General features: G+C 42.9%; 1 protein-coding gene across 1 annotated transcript in view; it reads right to left on the reverse strand.

The window, feature by feature from the left end:
- LOC126267291 (methyl farnesoate epoxidase-like) overlaps positions 1-24,689 on the reverse strand; it is a 261,401-nt gene that overhangs the window by 153,043 nt on the left and 83,669 nt on the right. The window contains exon 4 of the mRNA XM_049972367.1: positions 9,794-9,981. Coding sequence (XP_049828324.1) covers positions 9,794-9,981 — 188 coding nt within the window. The remainder of the gene's footprint in view (positions 1-9,793; positions 9,982-24,689) is intronic.

A 24,689-nucleotide genomic window follows, 5' to 3' on the forward strand; every position in this document is an offset into this window, starting at 1 on the left:
AGAGTTGAGTTCCATACTGGAACTTCCTGGAAGATTAAAACTGTGTGCCGGACCGAGACTCGAACTCGAGACCTTTGCCTTTCGCGGGCAACTGCTCTACTAACTAAGCTACCCAAGCACAACTCACAACCCCTCCTCACAGCTTTATTTCTGCCAGTATCTCGTCTCCTACCTTCCAAGCTTTACAGAATCTCTCCTGCGAACCTTGCAGAACTAGCACTCCTGAAAGAAAGGATATTGCGGAGACATGGCTTAGGTACAGAGCAGTTGCCCGCGAAAGGCAAAGGTCCCGATTTTGAGTCTCGGTCCGGCACACAGTTTTAATCTGCCAGGGAATTTTCATATCAGCGCACACTCCGCTGCAGAGTGAAAATCTCATTCTGGAGACATCCCCCAGGCTGTGGCTAAGCCATGTCTGGGCAGTATCCTTTCTTTCAGGAGTGCTAGTTCTGCAAAGTTTGGAAGGTAGGAGACGAGATACTGGCAGAAGTAGAGCTGTGAGGACCGGCTGTGAGTCATGCTTCGGTAGCTCAGATGGTAGAGCACTGGCCCGCAAAAGGTAAAGGTCCCGAGTTCGAATCTCAGTCGGGCACACAGTTTTTATCTGCCAGGAAGTTTCGTTTTACATTCTCAGAAATTTCCTCTACAAATTACGCCAATATTAGATACTACTTGACTTCTCTTGGGTAGGAATGCCATCTTTGCCAGTGCTAGTCTAGTTTTGATATCCTCCTTGTTCCGGCCATCACTGGTTATTTTGCTGTTTAGGTAGCAGAATTCTTTAACTTCATCTTCGTCGTGACCATAATTCCTGATGTTAAATTTTTGTCGTTCTCATTTCTGTTACTTCTCATCAGGGCGAAAGACCACCTCCCTGTCTTACACCCTTTTAAATGTTGGTCCTCCACCCCTAATATTGCCTCTTGGCTCTTCTACATATTGCATATTACTCGTCTCTCCCTATAGTTTACCCCTATTTTTCTCCGAATTTCGATCATCTTGCACCATTTCAAATTGTCTAACGCCTTTTCCAGGTCGACAAATCCTATGAACGTGTCCTGATTTTTCTTTAGTCTTGCTTCTGTTATCGGCCGCAATGTCAGAATTGCCTCTATGGTGCCTTTATCTTCCCTAAAGTCAAAGTGATTGTCATTTAACAAATCTTCAACTTTCTTTTCCATTCTTCTGCATGTTATTCTTGTCTGCAACTTGAATGTATGAGCTGTTAAGCTGATTGTGCGATAATTCTCCCACATGTAGCTCTGGTGGTCTTCGGAATTGTGTGGAAGATATTTTTTCAAAAGTCAGATGCTATGTAGCCAGACTCATACATTCTACACGCCAACTTGAATGATTTGTTTGTTGCCATTTTCCCCAATGATTTGAGAAACTCTGATGGAATATTGTCTATCCCTTCTGCCCTGTTTAATCTTCAGTCCTCCAAAGCTCTCTTAAATTCTGATTCTAGTACCTGCCCCCCCCCCCCCCCCCCCATTGCTTCTAAATCGACTCCTGTTTCTTCTTATACCCACTTATAGTACTCTTCCCACCTATCCACTCCCTCCTCTGCATTTAACCGCGGAATTCCCGTTTCACTCTTAATGTTATCACACTTGCTTTTACTGTCACCGAATATTGTTTTGAGTTTTCTCTTCTACATTCGCTATTTTCCAAGATCTGTTGGTGGACATTCAGAGTGGGAGAAGAGAGTGAGACAGAGGTGTTGTATTAGGCCAAGTCGGTTGGATTCATCTACATCTACACCTACATCTACACTTATACTTCTCAAGCCACTCAACGGTGTGTGGCGGGGGGCACTTCACGTGCCATTGTCATTGCCTCCCTTTCCTGTTCCAGTCGCGTATGGTTCGCGGGAAGAACGACTGTCTGAAAGCCTCCGTGCACGCTCTAATCTCTCTAATTTTACATTCGTGATCTCCTCGGGAGGTATAAGTAGGGGGAAGCAATATATTCGATACTTCATCCAGAAACGCATCCTCTCGAAACCTGGCGAGGAAGCTACACCGCGATGCAGAGCGCCTCTTTTGCAGAGTCTGCCACTTGAGTTTGTTAAACATCTCCGTAACGCTATCACGGTTACCAAATAACCCTGTGACAAAACGCGCCGCTCTTCTTTGGATCTTCTCTATCTCCTCCGTCAACCCGATCTGGTACGGATCCCACACTGATGAGCAATATTCAAATATAGGTCGAACGAATGTTTTGTAAGCCACCTCCTTTGTTGATGCACTACATTTTCTAAGGACTCTCCCAATGAATCTCAACCTGGTACCCTCCTTACCAACAATAAATTTTATATGATCATTCCACTTCAAATCGTTCCGCACGCATATTCCCGGATATTTTACACAAGTAAATGCTACCAGTGTTTGTTCTGCTATCATATAATTATACAATAAAGGATCCTTCTTTCTATGTATTCGCAATACATTAAATTTGCCTATGTTAAGGGTCAGTTGCTACTCCCTGCACCAAGTGCCTATCCGCTGCAGATCTTCCTGCATTTCGCTACAATTTTCTAATGCTGCAACTTCTCTGTATACTACAGCATCATCCGCGAAAAGCCGCATGGAACTTCCGACACTATGTACTAGATCATTTATATATATTATGAAAAGCAATGGGCCCATAACACTCCCCTGAGGCACGCCAGAGGTTACTTTAACGTCTGTAGACGTCTCTCCATTGATAACAACATGCTGTGTTCTGTTTGCTAAAAACTCTTCAATCCAGCCACACAGCTGGTCTGATATTCCGTAGGCTCTTACTTTGTTTATCAGGCGAGAGTGCGGAACTGTATCGAACGCCTTCCGGAAGTCAAGAAAAATAGCATCTACCTGGGAGCCTGTATCTAATATTTTCTGGGTCTCATGAGCAAATAAAGCGAGTTGGGTGTCACACGATCGCTGTTTCCGGAATCCATGTTGATTCCTACAGAGTAGATTCTGGGTTTCCAAAAACAACATGATACTCGAGCAAAAAACATGTTCTAAAATTCTACAACAGATCGACGTCAGAGATATAGGTCTATAGTTTTGCACGTCTGCTCGACGACCCTTCTTGAAGACTGGGACTACCTGTGCTCTTTTCCAATCATTTGGAACCTTTCGTTCCTCTAGAGACTTCCGGTACACGGCTGTTAGAAGGGGGGCAAGTTCTTTCGCGTACTCTGTGAAGAATCGAATTGGTATCCCGTCAGGTCCAGTGGCCTTCCCAGGAATATCGAGCCCCAGGGGCGCTCTCTCTACCTGAGGGAAGGCGATGAGGATTGCGTGGAACTTGCCAGCACGACTTAGTGGCACCTGGGTCACAGCTGACGGGCTTTGTGTCATGGTGTTCTTGTCATTGCGGCTCGGTGACAGCAGGATGTCGGCCAAGCTGGCACGACATGTGCGCACTGTATTTTGATATGACGGTTATGTTTCCCATGCCGCAAACTCCCCTTATACACATTAATGGGGCAGGCTAACTGGTGGACAGTGGGTGACTCTTACTGACATAACAAGGCCACGCTAATTTTTGTCGGCAAGACTCTCAATTCTATTAGATCTTCGTAGTGTTTTGGAGGAGTTATGTGTGGTGATTTGTACATTTGTGATCGGCAGCTTGGTGGGGTCAGCGTGTTTTAATTTATTCGGATTTTGTAGAGAAACGTTTTTCTAGGGGCTCTGTTACAGCCCGCCAGACAGGGAAGACGTGAAGAAGAGACCAGTGAAAGTGGAATTAAGAGTATTCACTGTTTTGTAGCCCAGACAGTTTTAACAGGTGCTGATCGTGATTGCCAATCAGCATAACTCGGTTTTTGCGTCACGACTTATCAGAACATCGGGCATGCCCACAACTATTTGGTGTGTTCAGCAGTCCTGAATGCGGCCAGCAGTGCAGCGCATCGCTGATAGTCGACTCCACACAAATCGAGGACAGGGTCTGGTAAAGTGTTTTGCAGCTCTGCCAAAGTAGGAACTCAGACAGTTAATTTGATGCCCCCCTGTCATAGCGGCCCCTTATCAGTCAGAGGGCCCACACAACAGACAAGCCCTGCCTTCCAGAGCTCAGATCAAAATATCGGTAATGGTTGTAAACACCGCATAAACACGGAAATACTTCGTGAAACGCCATGTGACAAGAGATCCACCAACTGGAACTAATGTGACTACGTGTAGCACTCCGCTGAATCGGCGTTATAAGGACGCCAGCAGAGTCAGATTGGCAGTATGTACCTACAGCTAGGGCAGCTCAGGCCAATACCTACGCCGGGTCTAGCATAGTAGATGTTCGCTACAGCGTGCAGTAGAGAGTTGTGTCTTTGTAATTGTATAGAGTTGTATTTTGGTTATTATTTTCTTTTTATTGTCTTGCACTCTTATCTGGCTTGTGCCACCACAAGAACTGTTGTGATTTTTGTTGTTCTTGCGTTTGAAAATTAGTGCGCGCCAAGAACGCGTATTTTTGTTGAAATAAAGTGTGTTCAGACTTGATCGTTAGTTCTTTCCTGCCGATCACAGGACACTACAATTATTGGCGACCTGGATAAAAGTTTCATTTTCGGAAGAATTGACCTCCTTAGAGGAATTTCTTCAGTCCTTGATGGAAACTCTACGAGAGATTCAGCCAGCGCTCACAAGGTCAGACCACCGCCCACATTCCCCAGCGTTGCAAGAGGTAGCTTACAGAGTTGATTCCGTCACGGGTAATATGAACACTTTTCATGTGGCTCCACCGACGTTTCCAGCTTTCGATAGGTCTGTCGAATCATGGTCAGCTTATTTTGAACCGTTGGAACAACATTTACTGGTACGTGGAACCCACGACGTAAATCGAAGTTGAGCTCTTTTATTTAGCAACATCTGTCCACAGATGTATTGTTTGATTCAACAACTGAAGCTTGGGCAGTGCCCTCGAGATCTCTCCTTTACCCGTATAAGGGCTGCCTTTTTGAGTACTTTGACGCACAAATACACGTTTTCCGCCTGTCAGTCTTTCTTTCTTTGTCGAAAGATCCCATATCAGACATATCGGTAATGGACTAGGACGCTCCAGGGTCTCTCCCGCGATTGCAAATTCCAGTGCGCCAACTTTGAATGCAAGCAGTCTTCTGCCTCTTGGGTTGATTCGTGATATGGTGGTGTTTCACGCACCAGACGAGGGTCTTTGGGCTGATATTTTGAAGTTACAGGGCCTTTTCCTCAACACCTGTCTGCCGATCATTCGTGCGTTTGAACAGTCTCACTGGATTATTCGGATTGTTTTTGCGGCTAGCCAGTTGCCTAGCGCTGAGCAGGAGTTTCGTCTGTTGGTACATCCGGTGACAGAAAGTCTTTCTCCTGTTTTCCATCATGTCCGGACTGTGTCCGAGTTCACCATCTGTTGGAGTGCCCCCACCAGTTAGCAAGGTGCACGGTTTGCAGCCGAACAGGCCCCATCGCCGTTGTGTCTCAGGCTTTGCAGAAACTTCGCGTCGATGCCACGGTTCCCGCCGACGCACAGACTCGTCACGAATCATCAGCGCTGGACCTGGAAGCCGTGCATTTCATTGACGGACAAGTATTCTCCACCATTCCCCAGTCGGGAGCTCGATTCCTCCTTACCTTGGAGACAGCGCATATTCCCGTGGTCTTCCAGATTCACATCGCATCTTTTGTTTCTGTTGTGGGTGGTGCCCCATACCAATACTTGGGCTCGCCAGCTTAGTCTCCGTACACTTGCGCCTTGCGTAGTTTCAGGAATCACTATATATCAGCCGACGGCGTTTTTTCGACACAAACCTCCTATGGTCGTTCCTTCAATTTTTTGTGGTCGGCTCCTCCGCCACTACTATCCTTCTGGGTGTGGACATTTTTGCTCGTCTGCGTTTGTCAGTGAAGCATGAGGTACAGCGGTTGGACTACCCTCCTTGGATACCCTACTTTCCCATTGCTCAGCAAATACGAAACGTTGTTTTCATCCTCCGCACCAGGGGTTAAGGGTTTCACTGCACGTGTTCAACTTCTTCCCTCTGCTGTGCCTCATTTTAAGGCCTATCTGGTTCAATTTCCTCTCCGAGACAGGCTCCAGGTGAAACTTCGCTGCTTACACGACGATGGCATTCTTTCTCTCGTCACGCACAACCACTGGACGACGCCTATCGTGTTAATCGAGAAGCTGAATGGTGCTTTACGCATCTGTAGCGATTTTAAGGTCACGGTAAATTCTCAGGTAGTCATCGATTCATATCCAGTTCCAACGGTGGATGACATACTCGCACCTCTTGTGGGCTCCACCGTTTACGTAAAAACTGATTTGCGCGATGCTTATTTGCGGCTGCTGTTGGATGAAGAGTCACAGCAGATCCTAGTCATCAATATCAGTGTGGCCTTTTCTGGTACAACCGCCTCCCGTTTGGCACTGCCAGTGTCCCCGCCATTTTCCAACGTTATTTGGAACACCTCAAAAGTCAGGTGCCCAGTGCAGCAAATTATCTGGACGATGTCACTGTCGGTGGCTCGTCCGCACTGGGCCTCGTGTACAAGCTGGGTAGGCTGTTTCAGACTTTTTCCGAGGCTAACTTGCATTGCCATAAAGGGAAGTGTGACTTTATTGTGTGCGAGGTCAGTCATCTCAGGTTCACGATTGATGTCTATAGCCTACATGCCTCTATGGAGTATGTCGACGTGATTCAAAACCTGCCTCTTCCCACCAACGTGAAGCAACTGCAATCCGTCCTCGGTCAAATAACAATTATCGGCGTTTTATACGCAACACCGCCAAGATTTCGGCGCCCCTGTCTGGATTGTTCCACGAGGGTGTGCGTTGGGTTTGGGATGCAGCATGAGAGCAGGCTTTCACAAGTGTCAAGTCAGCTCTCTGCCGCCCTCCATGTATGGCCACTTACGACCCTTCCCTGCCCCTCATCGTCGCCACTGATGGCCTGGGTGTTGTCCCCTCTCAAGTACTCACTGGCGTTGAGAGGCTGGTAGCTTTCACATCGAAAACATTGACCAACACTCAAACCAAACATAGTTAAATTGAAAAGGAAGTTTTGGAGCTGGTCTTCACCCTGACGAAATTCTACTATTTCGTGTATGGTCGTCATTTCACTCTGCAGACCGACCACAAACCTTTGGTTTCTTTGTTTCACCCGAGTGCCGCAGGGCCCACCCAGACAGCGCATCCCTTCAGCGTTGGGCGCTCTTCCTGGTGATGTTGTACTTTGACATTGTCTTTCGCACCTCTGAGTGGCATGTGCGATGCGGCAGTCCAGCATTTTTGGGATCATTGGCGCAGTCTCTTTTTCCGCAGTAGCCTCATACTTTTGGATAGTGACTCAGACGTTCCCAGAGCGGTCGTACTGCATGCATTGGGCCGCTGTCCCTTCGACCTCCTCCACGCTGGTCAGTGGGGAATCGTCCTCACCAAACAGCTGGCTTGCCGCCTTCTTTATTGGCCCAGATTGGATAAAGACATTGCCTCCCTCGTGTCGGCCTGCACCATGTGCCAACCCATTAGGCAGCATCCACACCCCAATATTTTTCGTGGCTTGATCAGCTGCTCCATGGGAATGTCTCAACTTGGATTTTGCAAGGCTGTTTCATGGTTCCTAGTGACTCATCCTGATTGACTACAGGTTGGGATACCCTTTCATATCCTGCATGATGAACATCACTTCCGCTAAGACTATCAAAATTCTCTGGTGCCTCTCTGCTGCCAAGGGACTCCCCAAGGGACTCCCCAAAACGATCGTTATGGGTAATGGTCCACACTTTACTTCGACCAAGTTTCAGCAATTCTGTGCTGCCAATGGGATTTCCCTCGTCCACACTTCTCCATTTAACCCTGTGTCAAACAGCCATGCAGAATGCTTTGTGTGGGCGTTCAAGAACTAGCTTGATAAGCTGCTGAGCCATCACCCACTGGAGGAGGGCATGCTTCTTTTTAGGCTATATGCCATGCTGCCTCCCATGTCGTTAAAAGTCCAGCAGAGATACTTGACGGTCCACCATTCCACTCTTCCTTATCTGCCCTTGTTCCTGAGACTTCTCAGCCTCCCGGTCGCACTTCGGCGCATTCCTTCCACGTCAGGTAGGAGATTTGGAGGCGGATCTTATCCGCAGGCGCTCTGGGAGCCTGCTGTCATCAGCAAGCTCTGTGGATGGCGTTTCTAAGGTGGGCCAACGGTTCTGCTGCCCGCTGGCACCTCAACCAGCTCAGCCTCTGTCTGGTGGTCCATGACGCCCCGGGAGCTGCCATTGCCTGTCGCCGGCCACCCTGTGATGGAACATCCGCTTCTGCCTCTGCCTCAGCTGCTGCCTCAACCGCCAGCTGCCACTGCTGCATTGCCTCCTCCTGCACCTGCTATGGACGTCGATGTGGATGCCCCTACTCCTCTGGACGTTTGTAGTGCTGTACATTCTTTTTCCAGTGGTAGAAATGTCATAGCGACCCCTTATCAGTTAGAGGGCCCAGACAACAGATAAGCAAGGTGGACGGCTGACCTCCCTTCCAGAGCTCAGATCAAAACATCGACAGTGGATGTAAACGCCAACAGACTTTCCGAATAAACACGGAGCTACTTCGTGAAAAGCCATGTGACAGTGATCCACCAACTGGAACTAATGTGACTACGTGTAGCTCTCCGCCGAATGGGCGTTATAAGCACGCCAGCAGTCAGACCGGCAGTGTGTACCTACATCTAGGACAGCTCAAGCCAATACTTATGACAGCTCTAGTATAATTGACATTCGCCGTAGCTTGCAGTAGAAAGTTGTGTCTTTGTAGTTGTGTAGAGTAGTATTTTGGTTATTATTTTATTTCCGTTGTTGAAATATTCAAATGTATGAGCATTCCTAAGGGACGAAACTGCTGAGGTGATCGGTCCCTAGATTTATACTCTTATTAAACTTACGCTAAGAAAAACACACACACCCATGCCTGAGGGAGGACTCAAACCACGCAGCCACTACGCGTTATCTTATACTCTTATCTGGTTGTACCATCTCATGAATTGTTATGCTTCTTGTTGCTCTTGCGTTTGGAAATTAGTGCATGCCATGAAGGCGTATTATTGGTAAACTAATGTGTGTGTGTTCAAATTTCATCGTTAGTTCGTACCTGCCGACCGCAAGACACTACACCCCTCAGCACCGATTCTGCACGCATAGTGTACACAGCGGATCTAAATTGCATGTGGGATTTTATAGCTGAACATTGTTACTTAGTCACTGTACCACGTGATAAGGAATTAGCAATTTGTTAGGATAGTCAGCCCACTCACAGTGGGGGAAAGGGACCTACAAACATTTGATAGCCACACATTTCAACTTTGCCACCTAATTATTCATGGAAACTTGTTGCACTTGTTATTAACTTGACTGGTCATGCATTATCATAGTATCTGAGGATTTGGTTCATTTGTGCATTAAATCAATAAATCTCATTGTTATACTAAATTTCGCTTTCGCTTCAGCAATTTATAGAACAACTTCATGTTTTCCCGTACTTAACCACATTTTTGGGAGAGATTATTCAATATATTGTAAATTATGCAAAGGGGGTGAACCCATGAATTGTCATTAGAGACAGGGCCAAATAGATTCTTATGCATTCTGCCATCCTTGCGAGTGATGCGGAGATATACAATTCCTGGGGGAGTGAGTTTCAAGTCAGGCGACTAGCTTTACCTCGCCACCAGGAAGATTTTCAAGCGCTTCGGTTTCTTTACCTCAATTAACTACAACGTTTTATCCATATCCATTGAGCGCATGCTTCACGACTTGACTACCATACCAGCACTTACCATACAAAAGGCGCTTGTTATCTCGTTGAACTTGGTGATAGCGTTGTAGCCCGTTGCCTCGGGCTGGATGAAGCGCAGCCACGGCATGGTGCTGAGTTTGCCTCCAGTCATGTCGAAGGCGCGCGAACGCTCGTCCTGCACGTCGATCAGCGTGTGCAGCTGCTGGTCGCCGCGCGGAAAGCGGTAGCCTGCTCAGACACCACAGCCAGACCTCAGTCTACGGTGCACTCACCACCAATAACAGACAATATTGTGTTCACGTTTTATTTGCAGAGCTGAACAGAGCATGTGCTCCTGTATTGCTAGTCCTCTCATAGCTTAATATGTCATTTTCTAGCCGTACTTGTAATTTATTACTAGTGTTCACTAATCATGGATGTAAAATGCAAAATTAGAAATGCATTCGATCGTCTATGGTTTGAATATAATGCATATATGCCACGTGTTTCGGCGTTTCACTACGCCATCTTCAGGCCCCATGACCAATGTGTAGGTAGAATCAGGTTCAGGTGCAATCGAAGTAGGGGCCACTATTAAGTAACCGGCATTCGTAGACTTCTGGTTTCAACTCAGAGATCCCTACAGTTCGGGTTGAACGTTTGATTAGCAATCTTCAATTGATGAACGAAGGGATTGCGTTATTAAAACCAGAAGTCTATTGTACCGTCTCCTGGAATGTAATAAATAAAATAACTGCATAATTATGCTGAATGTACAGTGCTGTGAGCTCAAAGAGCTATCAGTAAGCAGCGGACGAACAGTCCCTCGGAGATGATAAAGACGTTATCAAAAGAGGAAAAGCGTTGTCTTTTGTTGTATGGGAACATAATCATGACTGATCGTTATATATATATATATATATATATATATATATATATATATATATATATATATATATATATATATATATATGACTGAATGCATGCAATGTCTGATTTCTCTCAACTGCCTCTTATAGTGTGTAATATATCATAATGCTAAGTCCGTTTGCAAATACATTAAGTCTTGTTAGTTACAAAAGCCTTTCCTTATATAGAAATAGTATAATAAACCAAATATCGGACTAATAACAGTGTTTAAATTAATTTGATTGTTGTCTGCCATTAAGGCGTGTAATAAGATTTTTATTAAATACAGCCCAGGGATTCGAGTTCTTCTAAAGATTAACAGTGCTTATTCGAAACATGGTAAAACTCTGCATATATGTTGCAAAGATTTCAATAATTTGATTCTGTGTGTCCGCGTCGGGGTACATAAGCCGACTACATCATTACGTAGCAAGCTGAAAACAAATCGCCTCTGTTTTATTATTTCAGAAATATTTCGTGAGTAATTACTTCAATGGTGTTTTTTTGTACCTACATAGTTTAACGAACTCTGGTCTATGAATATGCACCAGATCATGGTCTAGATTTGTGATAGCATGCTTTAAACTTAGTTTCACGCCCTACATCAGATTACAAATAATTTACAAACGTCAGTCGAAATCATCATTATTTAATCTATATTATGACTATCTTTCAGTGAATTGATTAAAGATTTCTGTATGCATTCAACAGATTTGAACCCACTAGAACAAAAGACTAAAAATAATTTATCTTGTAGTCGGTGAATGACACAGTCAACCACAAGTACTTTTTGAATGTTTTATTTTACTGACGTAACCTGTTTTATGGCACCATGCTCATCTTCAGATGGCTAATATTTCTCGTTACATAGATGTTTTGGTCAACATCTTGTCTGCTCCACAATACGTTTCAGCAGATGGCTGTTCGTTTCGTTGTGGTCCATGTGGTTTTCTAGCTCAATGTATACGTTCTTGAATTCCACCGCAGCACACATATTGTAAATAAAATAATGCGGCAACACTTCGTAATATTCTTAAAATGCCTGTTGAGGATCGAATTAGAAAATCACGTGAACCACAACAAAACGAACCGCCATATGCTGGAACGAGGAGGAGGAGGAGGAGGAGATTAGTGTTTAACGTCCCGTCGACAGCTAGGTCATTAGAGACGGAGCGCAAGCTTGGGTGAAGGCAGGATGGGGAACGAAATCGGCCGTGGCGTTTCAAAGGAACCATCCCGGCATTTGCCTGAAGCGATTTAGGGAAATCACGGAAAACCTAAATCAGGATGGCCGGAGACGGGATTGAACCGTCGTCCTCCCGAATGCGAGTCCAGTGTGCTAACCACTGCGCCACCTCGCTCGGTGCTGGAACGTATTGTGGAACATACGACATGCTGTTGAACAATGCATCTATTTAACAAAAAATGTTAGCCATTGGAAGATGGACATGATTGCCGGAACCGGTTATGACAGTAAAATAAAACATTCAGAAAGTATTTGTGACTGGTTGCGTCATTCACCGACTATCGTTAACAGTCGTGGATTTCATAAGATCCAAACCGGATAAAAATCATAATTTGTCATTACTTAAACAAACATTGAGCGCGTCACACTACGATATTGTTTGCTTAACGTGGGCCCCATTTCAATTGCGCCTCGTTGGTCAGGGGCCCTGAAGATGGCGCAGTGAAATGCCGAAACTGGTCGCATAAATAAATTATATTCAAATTATAGACAGCTGAAGGTATTTTTAATTTTACGTTATTTGTTGAACAGCAGCTGTGTCTTAATCATCTTTTACAAAAATTGACTTACAGAGACCCAGTCACGGGTACCCCAAAAATGATCGAAAGTAGAATGATTTTTTTGGAACGCTTATACAGTGTTACATTTACAGCTCTGTGTTATGCTGCTTTGCGGTCCTTACAAGCAGAGAAAAGGTATTTAGGAGACGAGAGTGAAGCAAGTCCAATCATTCAGGTAATGTGAACTAATTTACTTGAGTTTGCATCTTGTAGGTTAATATCACTCCATTTAAAAAAAGAAAACGGAGTTGTGGCATCAGTTTCTACTATAGTAAGTGAGAATCAGAAGAAGCTGAATTCAGTTGTTTTAATTTAATACTGTGGACAAACTGAGGAAAAGGAAAACTCCAGACGTTACAAGTCTATTCCCTTTCAGTGACTGTCTATAAAAGGAAGGTACAAGCTCTAAACTTTGGTGATTCCTGTGGAAAAGTACAGGTATCTTTGATCGCTATCATTAACATCATCTACGATCATTTGTTTATAGACTAATACTTAATGAACAATGGTACTGCGCAAATATACTGTTAGTTTATATAAGAGCTATTACGGAAACCATTCAATGAAGGTGCTTTTCATATGGGCTATCTTTCGTATAATGGTTTATTGAAGAGTTTAATAACCGAAGCAAAAACATGGATCCGTAAACGAACCATTTGCAGCATATTTGCGAATGTATTTTTATCAGCTAAGCCACCACTGAATTCGGTCTCAAGTATTGCCCAAGTCGGAATTTCAGCCCAGTTACAAAGGGGACTCAACAAAATACTTTACATTTCAAATAAGTTTGTTATAACTAGGATAAAATCACTTATTAAAGTCTGTGGTGGCTTGTAACCACACATGCACAATTACACAGAATGCTCGTTTGTGGATTCATGTTTACTGGAACGTTTTGGCTTCTGTTGACATATATTTTGACATTTGTGAGTTTTGACTATTAAATAGATAACACATCTCTTGTGGCCCAAAACTTGGTGCAAACATTTCATCTGACACCATTTTAGTGATGGACATGTCAGTTTAAATTGATTCTGTCACCAGCAGTCGAAACCAGGTCCACTGTGCAATTTTTCTTTCATTCCACTCACAAGTTTTTATTATCCTTTTCAGTTGTATACACAAACATTTTGACCATTTTCATCCATTTTCAATACCTTTCAAGAAAAATTTCTTAAAATGTAAGTACTTACTGTTGAGTTTCCCTCACATGGAACCTACAACTTACAAAGTTAAACAGTGTCCTATCTCTAACACATCAATATAAAATTACGTGGTATTTTGTCCAACTTTTTTCATGAAAAATGAAATTGTATGTAAGTAATAGAATTAAAAAATTCACTTAACAAACAAAAATAACAAAAAAATTTATATTTTCTTGCTTTTCCACGCATTTTAACAGATAGAACAATTTTATTAAAACAAGAACAATACAGTAGGTCTACCTAGAGAGAAGTTTTTAAAGGTCTCAAGGCTCACCTTAGATGGAAATACAGTAACCTTGTAAAATGTAAACTTTCACAGCCGTAATTGTCACAATTAATAAAATAATCCGGGCTCTTATGCTGGGTTTTGAAGTGAAATCCCTTAGACCATGACATAATAGAGCGGAATATTTTATTAATTGTGAATACTGTATACTGTTTCTTATTTTAGTATTTAGCAGTGGAATGAGATTTTTACAGAGGAATAAGTACTTAGAACTTATTTCGAAAGAAAAAGAATTTCATTTGCATAGTTAGTATCATTTTAATAGGAGATATTACCATATATACTCACAATGCGAAATTTGTCAACTTTAAGAATATTTTCTTATTCACTGTTCATAATAATGTTACAAACTGTACTTGCTGGTAGAGGAAGGGTTTCTCTTCCTTGACCTACCTATGTAGATAAATAACTTGTGTAATTTATATTTTAGAGAATTTTTACAAGTTCTAAAAGAATTTCAAAACATTTCACTTTTATTAATTCATAATTTAGGAAAACTGGGCCTACCATAGCTTTCAATATATGATTTCACTAACGTATCGAGGATAGATTGAATTCCCCACCAACTACAGTTACATGAGTCAGGTACCGTAGCTCAAATTTCCCTTGAACATTTTCATGGAATACATTGTCTGAGTCAGGGAGTTTAGTATGTCCTTTCTGAACACCGATAGGTCTCTGGTAAATACTTCAGTCGTCTCTAGCCTCAGCCAGCTTTAAGAGATTTCTTTTCAGTGCTTTTTATGAGCGATTAGAGCTCCAACAGAGCTCAAACAATTTACAACTGCGATACAGAACTTCTCTAGTTCTAATCGATGTCTTGTGTTTGACCTGCTGCCTTTGATGCTGTGTCCCTGTTTTAAATTTTCTGAGCTGCACTAAAATTTAAAACTCCCAGTCCACGCTACACAGTCTCCACTGCTGGTGTAGACACCTCCTTTGATTAGTGAACTCGTGATCTATTAATAAATCGGGAGAGCACTAAACAAAAGAAATGGCTACAACAGTAAACTGCAAATAGTTGCAATGACATACAAGACCTGTTAGCAGTGTACAGTCGTGAACAAACGGAGAATATCATGTCAGTTAAATGAATTACTGAACACAAGGTCAAAGTAGTGAGACTGAATATTGAACCATACAAAACTACCAAAAATAAGAGCAAAATATATCTATTAAAGAAAGATAAAAAATTTGCTTGAGGCCTTCCGCACAAACAGTCGCCACTATTTCCATACTATGTATGTGTCAACCAAATATGGTTTAACTTCAAAATAATATTATTGACGACAGTTGAGAATTTTATATCAAGTACATTAATAAGATATGGAACAGATCCCTTGTGGTACACAAAAAACGTCAAGACACTGTTGTAGAAACAACTTAAAAAATACGCCTGATTTTAAAAAAAACGCACAGTCTCCAAGATTGACAACTGTTTGCAGAGCTCAAATACTAGATCCCACTTTCAGTGCGAGATGCTTTCAACAGTTTCCACAGCAAAACTTTATTTCGGAAATTTGTGGAAAATTCCAAGAGTTTCTAGTTTTATGTACAGTATATGATCGGCAAGAGAGAGTCATTATCTTCACTGCATAATAGGAATGATAATGTTACCGACAACAACGTCATTGAAGTGGAGTTACTAAACAATCATTTCCACGGTGAGGTCAGGGGAGACAATTATATGCTATACTGAGATGTGGAAGGAGAGTTTTATGTGTCACAGTAATGTGTGGACAGGGGATGGATGCTGAAATGGTACTCATAAGAGTGTCCGTGCGAGAGATCGGTAGCGGTTCATATTCAGGACAAGTGTGGGCGATGAAGCTATTTTCTGGAGGTAAGGGAACAGTTTCAAACAAAAAAATGGAAATCGAATCTCCACACGCAAAAAATGACATATAATTCTCTAAACAGAATAGGGACGAACAGAAAGGGAAAAAAAGGAAGAGATATTGCTCAAATATCCGTTTAGCTGCAAAAAAGCTAGTAGGGAAGCAATTTTTACTATCTGTTTTTTAATGGAAGCAAACAAATACGTATATAGAATATTATAGAATTTCGTACTTTGGAGAAATACAAGATTGTAAAGTGGAATAATGGGAACGAAATTCTGATCCAAATTGACTTAAAGTACCGAAACAGATTACAATGTCAACAAAATTCAAGACAAGTGGGACATAAAATCATTTTCGATTGTGAGAAGGTCGATTTGAGTTTGATGTACCATCGATGACGTCATTAGAGCCAGAGCACAAACTTGAATAGTGAGTAAGGTGGGGGGGGGGGGGGGGGGAGGGAACAACTGTGCCCTTTCAAGGAACCATTCTGATTCTGTGCAACAAATTCCGACCTTTTGTAGGTCTTCCACAACCATGCTACAATTTTCTGAGATTGAAACTTCTATTTGTACAACAGCACAGTCTTCTTATAGTACCACTAGATCGTTTACACAGGGTTATTCATAAGTAGAGTTCATGCAGAATAACGTGGCTGGTAGACGCGTAGTCAGCTGGGCAGAGAGTGGGGAGTGGTAGTGGTGGGGCTTGTGGGTTGGCCATCAATGCACTGTAGGGGAAATGTTGTGTGCTGGAGGGGAAATTCATTCTAAACTGAAACGTCCACTTGTATTTTAGTAAATATTGTGTTAAGCCCTACCACACCTACTCTTGCATGGTGACCATCCAAAAATATCTACTGTCACCTCTGGCTTGGTTAACAACGAAAAAGAATTCGGCTTAATACGCAGCGAAAGCGGCGATTTATTTTCACCTGCCATGTCAACCATTTTAACTTTCAGAGAAGCACCGTGAGTGGCAAAATTTCAGTACACCAACATTCCTCTTTTTGCCATTTTAAAATTTTCTTCTTTCGCCAAAACACAGCGGAGTTTACAAACGTCACTTCAGTAAAGTGTTGTGCACATGAAGCTGCATCAGATTCGTTAAGCAATGATTTATTAAGTTTATTCAGGAACTAAGGTCAAGAATCGTCAATAGCTTATGAAAAAGCGCATCCTTGGTACAAAACTAAACGTGGAACGTCTTCACTTAAGTTGCTCCAAAACCCATAGCAATTCTCATTTCACCAGCTATCGATGGCCCTTAAAAAATAAACTGTTTCGTCGAAACAGTCTGTAGTTAGTTGAATAACATAGTTAGTAATGAGGTCTCACATATTAACCATATGACAAAATACTTTCCTTTTTGTGTACTATCATTTGCCAATATCTCGTTTTGAGATCTCAAACTATTCATATGTCATGAGGAATGTTATAAATATTTCATTCTGGCATTGTAGCTGGTGCAGGAGGTCAGAAAGGAGTGTGCTACATCATATCAATTTTCTCTGCATTAGTGACTTAATTCTAAATAAAAATTGAATATGTTTCCTATATTTCATAACCAACAACATATAGTGTAATATGCACCAACCGCAAATAAATACGGATCCCTATTTTTAATTGCAAACTTTTTGTAATTTCTTGCAGTGTCTTATTTAAATGCATATATTACATAAAAATGTGACCAATAACAAAATGATGTGAACTTCATCAAGAAGCTGACATATTAAGCTTTAAGTGACATGACACAAAAATGAATTCGTTTACAGATTTGGTTCTGTAAAATCGTTTCAGAAAAATTGCAGGGCATGTGCTTCGATTACATCAGTGTAGCGTGTCGCCAACTGTCAGCGTGCAGGCAAACAGGGCGGCCTTCCGTCCAGAACGAAAGGAGGAACTTACGTGGCTCTTCAAACGAATATTCGTCGCTGTGCACCGGCCACCATCTCCTGTGAGTACTTTACCTCCTGAATTTCACAAGAAGACTGTGTAGAAACCAGAAAACACACAAAAATCAGTCGCCTATCATTGGACATAGCATCTCTCTAAGTTCTGAACTCACATTTGAAGTGTTTAATATAGGTGCCATTTGCAACATGTCAAACGGCAATATGTGCATGCAGTTAACTGAAGTCACTGATGCTGCTACCTAGAAATGTGCCAAGACATCATGTTGCCCTTAAAACCTGTACATTGGTTACCTGTCTGTAGGCACAGACCAATTCCATGCGACAATACAGAGTGGTTGATTCGTCTACATGTTGTGAAACGCCTGCGACGTAGTTGCGAGCTCTGTAACGACACCATGGCACGTATTACAAATCGAAACTTGTAGGGATGCACTACACACTGATCTCTGTCATTTTTCTGTGTCTTTTTGTTTTCTTGCTGTCACCTTTCGGAACCGCAGAGGTACTTATGAACAACCATGTACATATTGCGAACAATAATGGGCGTGTAACACTTCCTTGGGGTGCACCCAAATTTGTTTTCACATCTGAAGATTCTGCTAGGCACTGTTCAGTCCAATAAAAAAGCTGATGTGATTTTCTGTACCTACGTATTTTCCCAGTACACTAGAGCAAATAACTGTATACAATACCTTCCGAAAGTCAAGGAACAAATTACCGTCCTAGGGGTCGATATCTACTGTTTTCTGGGGCTCGAGAACAAACAGAGGGATCTGGTTTTACGCGCTTCTTGGTTATGGGATCAATATTGATTGCTTAACCCAATAACACCGTATTTAAATCCCCAACAGGCTGCTGTGAAATCAGATTTAATATACAGGGTGAATCACATAAAAGCTGAGCAGCAACTACTGTGGAAACAGAAACTGCTATTTATGGTGCAGTTTTCACACTGTGGATTCGTAGTCAGGTGGTCGTATGGTTAAGGAATAAACAGATTGTAATGACAATTAGAAAGTGCATTTTTTGTGCAAATGTATACTTTTTTAATTGGAAAAATGCATATTGACATTAAAAAAACCATAGGTAAGAGAGCCATGCTGTGGCTCGCGCTGGTGCTGTTGTAGGTTTCCGCCATCTGTTGAGACCCGACGGTATCGTTTAGTTGGCATGGTTGTGGTTGTTTGCCTTCTTCTCGTGTTGACTGGGCGCCACTCGGTTTCGCAAGCGTTGCCTGTCCTACAGTGGCAGCAGCGGCGGTTATCGATATGTAGTAACTGTTGCCCTATCTTTGGGGCGACGTCGGACGTCGTTGTTTTCCGGGTCGTGTGAGAGGGCCAGTTCGGTTGGGTACGGAGGAGAAGCCAGGACCGCGCAGTGCGGAAACACGCCGGGACCGCTGCCGGAACGCATGAAATGCCGGATGGAAGGGCTCTGGTCACGAGGGTGGACGACTTCGTCGTAACCCGGATCCAGCAAGCTTTTAGATAAGTGCATTTCAATCCAAATAGAGAAACTTCCACATTGTGATATCCCGCGATTCCCCAGTGACTTGGGTCCGTGTTGCTGCTTCTAGTGCCGCAAAGGCGAAGAGCAGCGAGTGGAGTGGTTGGGGAAGGCTGATCTGATTAGCTCTCCTCCACTCCTTTTTACTATTTACTGTGTTCAACTTGTTACGATTTGTTAAGTTCAACCAGCGGTAATTTTTCTTGCCTAGTGGCCGCTAATGCCCCAGTTACCTGTCCTGCGGGGTTAGTGTATGTAAAGGCAGTGTACGTTTCCTCGCCTTGCCGCTGCTGTCCGGTAAGGCGTGTAATTTTGACAGCTTTCTAGATTGTAGGCCGGTTGGTGAGTACTCTACTCTGGTGAGTTACCATCTTGTGAAGTGAATGCAACTCTTAGCTCTCTATCTCATCGCTCGCGAAAGTGCTTGTTACCAGACCTTCTCAGACGTCAATTCCTGGAGCACCATCTGGATCAGTTGCTTGTTTTTTAATTAACTTTTCATATTGTATTTGCTGTTTTACAGCACGTTTCAAAATGTTTTTGTATTATTGCCGTTCCTGGCGTGTAAGACATTCGACCGTGATTGTGGTCATCTGCCTTAAAATTGTAATTTGATATTTGTATTTTAGCAGTAAGCCTTAAAACCTTATTTACTGCCATTCCTGGCATCTGATCCCGCCTGCTGTGTCTGTGGCGACTTGCCTTTACTATTTCAGTACCTGTAATTTGTAAGTTGCAACGAGTTTTAAACAATTCTTAATTTGCTGCCATTCCTGGCGTGTAAGGCCTTCTGCCCAGAACACAGTGGCTTGCTTTTTAAAACATCGGCCGGCCGCTGTGGCCGAGCGGTTCTAGGCACTTCAGTCCGGAACCGCGCTGCGGCTAGGTCGCAGGTTCGTATCCTGCCTCGGACATGGATGTGCGTGATGGCCTTAGGTTAGTTAGGTTTATGTAGTTCTAAATCCAGGGGACTGATGACGTCAGATGTTAAGTCTTATAGTGCTTAGAGCCACTGGAACCATGTCAGCTAAAATCTCATTTCGATATTCAACCCGTCATGAGATGCAAGGAATATTGTGAATATTTGTCTCTGGCGCTGTCGCTCGCACAGCGGGATCGCAAATTAGTGTGCTACGTCAGATCAATTTTCTCGGGAGAGGTGACAGACGGATACCTCCATCTTAATCTGAAGAAAAGTTCAATAATTCTGCTAAATTTCGTATGCAGAAACATATTATGTAATGTGCACCAAACGCAAAATCATAGCGTCCCCTACCCCGATTTTCATTACTAAGTATTTCGAATTTCGCGCACTGTCTTACATCCAAGGAAATATCAGAAGACGGCAGCGGTGATCTCGCGGCTCTAGGCGCGCAGTCTGTAACCGCGCGACTGCTACGGTCGCAGGTTCGACTCCTGCCTCGGGCATGGATGTGTGTGATGTCCTTAGGTTAGTTAGGTTTAACTAGTTCTAAGTTCTAGGGGACTGATGACCTAAGATGTTAAGTCCCATAGTGCTCAGAGCCATTTGAACCATTTTTTGAAATATCAGAATAACTATGGCCACGTCATAATCAGCCCGACATATAAAGCTACAGATAAAGCAAAAATGAAATTTTTTACCGAATAGTTCCTGTAAAATCGCTTAAGAGGGATTGCAGGGCGTGCGCCTCGATTCTGTAATGACAGACTGGACATAGGTGACAAGACAGTGTCTCCCTCTCCTTCCCAACAAAAAATAAACTCGTCCAGCGCTTTGCACGAAAGCTGGTCATTGCGCATCTGCCACCGTGTCCTGTGTGGACATTTTACGACTCGCCGACTTACGGAAAGAAGCTTAGAAAGAAGTGCAGTGACAGGAATGGGATCGGTCAAGTGAAACAAGTAGGCGTGAATCGGTGTGAAAAGGAACAAGCAGAGCTGAAATGACACATTGTCAGTTAATCACTCACGATGTTGTTAATAATATGCAGTGCTAGTGGAGAAGAAATAAGAGGTATGGGAGGTCGACAGTGTGCATTTTGCATTTCGTACGGGCACAAGACGCATGAGTGGCACTTGCAATTGAAAGGACTATGAAATATTTATGAACAGTGATTCATTCAATAATTTGTACTTTTTGTGTTAAAATACTACATTTGTGTTGGGCTAGCAGCAATGATGAATGTCATAATTAACCGTGCAATTTTCTTTGTATTGGCACTGAGTAATTGCAACATTTACAAAAGTACCAGTGTTACATCCATCACATATTCTGATCTGTTGTTGGATATATGGACACTGAGGCCCTTTTTTTTTATACGTGTGAGGAGCTACCGGAAGACAGTGCAGGGGGCTACAATGCAGCGCAGTTCCCACTCACACCTGGCCAGTTCCGCTGTAACTAGACGAGAGTGGAGTGCAGGGCCAGCACATCTGTGCTTCCGCAGTGCAATCCCGTGCTGTCTCCATTACGAAGTGTGTGCAGAAGGGCTGCAAGCAGGTTAGTGATCTTCAGACATGATACAAAAAATTGTTCAAATGGCTCTGAGCACTATGGGACTTAACTTCTGGGTCATCAGTCGCCTAGAACTTAGAACTAATTAAACCTAACTTACCTAAAGACACCACACACATCCATGCCCGAGGCAGGATTCGAACCTGCGACCGTAGCGGTTGCTCGGTTCCAGACTGTAGAGCCTAGAACCACACAGCCACTCCGGCCGGATGGTACAGCTTCTCATGCAGCTTCAACACGATACCACAGTCCATCAAGAGTAGTGACTGGCGTTTTGTGACGAGCCAGTTGCTCGGCCACCATTGACCAGAAGTTTTCAATTCGTGAGATATCTGGAGAATGTGCTGGCCAGGCCAGCAGTCGAACATTTTCTGTATCCAGAACGCCCCGTACAGGAACTGCAACATGCGGTCGTTCATTATACTGCTGAAATGTAGGGTTTCGCAGGGATCTAATGAAGCGTAGAGCCACGGGTCGTAACACATCTGAAATGTAACGTCCACTGTTCAAAGCGTCGTCAATACGTACATGGGGTGACCGAGACGTGTAACCAATGGCACCCCATACCATCACGTCGGGTGATACGCCAGTATGGCGATGACGAATACACGCTTCCAATGTGAGTTCACCGCGATGTCACCAAACATGGATGCGACCATCATGATGCTGTAAACGGAATCTGGAGTCATCGGAAAAATGATGTTTTGCCATTCGTGCACCCAGGTTCATTGTTGAGTACACAATCGCAGGCACTCCCGTCTGTGATGCAGCGTCAAGGGTAACAGCAGCCATGGTCTCCGAGCTGATAGTCCATGCTACTGCAAACGTCGTCCAACTGTTCGTGCAGATGGTTGTTGTCTTGCAAACGTTCCCATCTGTTGACTTAGGGATCGAGACGTGGCTGCACGATCCGTTACAGCCATGCGGATAAGATGCCCGTCATCTCGACTGGTAATGATACGAGGCCGTTGGGATCCAGCACGGCGTTCCGTATTACCCTCCTGAACCCATCGATTCCATATTCTGCTAACTGTCATTGGATCTCGACTAACGCGAGCAGCAATGTCGCAATACGATAAACCGTAATCGCGGTAGGCTCTAATCCGACCTTTATCCTCCTTAGATGAGGCGTCACAACAACATCTCACCAGGCAACGCCGTTCAGTTGCTGTTTGTGTATGAGAAATCGGTTGGAAACTTTCGTCATGTCAGCACGTTGTGGGTGTCGCCACCGGCGCCAACCTTGTGTGAAAGCTCTGAAAAGCTAATCATTTGCATATAACAGCATCTTCTTCCTGTCGGTTAAATTTCGCGTCTGAAGCACGTCATCTTCGTGGTGTAGCAATTTTAATGGCCAGTAGTGTATTTTTTATCGAATGAGAAAGACAGCACAGTAGAGAAGAAGAGCGAATCCGTAAATATTGTACATATATTTTAATGTGAAAACAAAGTTTTGCCTGGGGCGACCAGTACCTCAGTGGTCGTGGGTACACAGATGGAGGGCGATGCTTGACACATCTTGTGCACCCTATTTACTTCCATCCTCTGTGGCTACAATCGACTTTCAACGCACCCATCTGATGTCTGCCGTCTGGCGTTATGAATCAGCTAATTTGTTCCTCTGTCATTCAGTGTTTGTAATGCTAAAAGTGTTGTGTGGTTAACTAATACGCCAAATACTTTTATTTTGAGAGTGTATTATTCCACAAAAATGTCCTAAAATTTGTATTAACTACATTTTTTATTTTTTCAACTGCAGATACCACATTTTCTGCCTGTGTTTCATTACTTACACAAAAATAAACCTTTATTTCTGTATGTTAACATAACAAATATACTTAAACAATTATTTGTAGTATATATGGTGACAGCATGTTGTTTGCTCTTAAGATATAAATATTTTCCACTTTTGCCTCTCTTAGTATATATGTAGCAATACGCGGTAAATATTATTCTTGATTCCTTATAAAATGCTGAGCAGCAATAATATTCGTTTGCTTAGGTTGATCAGTAGTGGAGTACAAAATATCATTGATGTCATAATTTCTGATGCTATGGAAATGTAGTATTGAAGTATGTTATACAGTGGCAAGAAGTATGTTCATTAACTTAACGATTTGGTAATGGGACTCCTTTTGTGTACAACCATTTCACGTAATTTGCATAGATTTACATTACTAATCATTAACAATAATATGATTAGGATGTGGTACATACCGGAAAAGAATTTTTTAAATTTTCTTCTAATCATTCTCGCAATAAGACAAAGTTGATTTCTTTGTATATTGATTACCATCTAATTAGATACATAAACAAAATGTAAAGTTCATAATTTTCAGCGTAGGGACGAGAGAATGCGAATGAACATGATGTTTCTGCTGGATTGCAATGTGATAACTCAGGAGGGAGACATTGTTGAGTTGTTCATCGATTATTTGTTTGCTTATGGGATTTCTATTTTATTCTCTATTGGTTATCAAAAACCTACTTTCTCACATTTTTGAAAAAAAATGTGTATGGGGAATATAAATGAACACTGACATCTCTGATGTCACAGCGCACTGATATAGCATACCTTCCTTCACTGCTCACACCTGTTTCTCTGAAAAGCAGTGCCTTGCTGTATAATGACAACAACGCCCCAGCGCTAGTCGTAATGCACGGTCTTTGCATGACAAGAAAAGTCAATGTTGAGCTACCTTATGGAGTGGTCATGCGCTGCTATGCCCATATGAATAACGTGTAGAACTTGGTGGAAAGTGAAATTAATAGTAAAAAGTGTTACTTCGGTTTGTAGATCGGAAAATATTTTAGTTAGTTAGCAGAAAGCTGCTTTGGATTAATCAAGAGATTTATGTTTGATACAGACCATATCTGAGAGTCGGTGACTGTCGTGGAGAAGCATATTAATAGTAGAACGAAAACGGAAAGGACTTCATGATCAGTCATTACCTGATTAATTAATGAGGAAACGTAATGTAGCAATGGTTGC

Source organism: Schistocerca gregaria, chromosome 4 (assembly GCF_023897955.1).
Source record: "Schistocerca gregaria isolate iqSchGreg1 chromosome 4, iqSchGreg1.2, whole genome shotgun sequence".
Classification (NCBI taxonomy): Eukaryota; Metazoa; Arthropoda; class Insecta; order Orthoptera; family Acrididae; genus Schistocerca; species Schistocerca gregaria.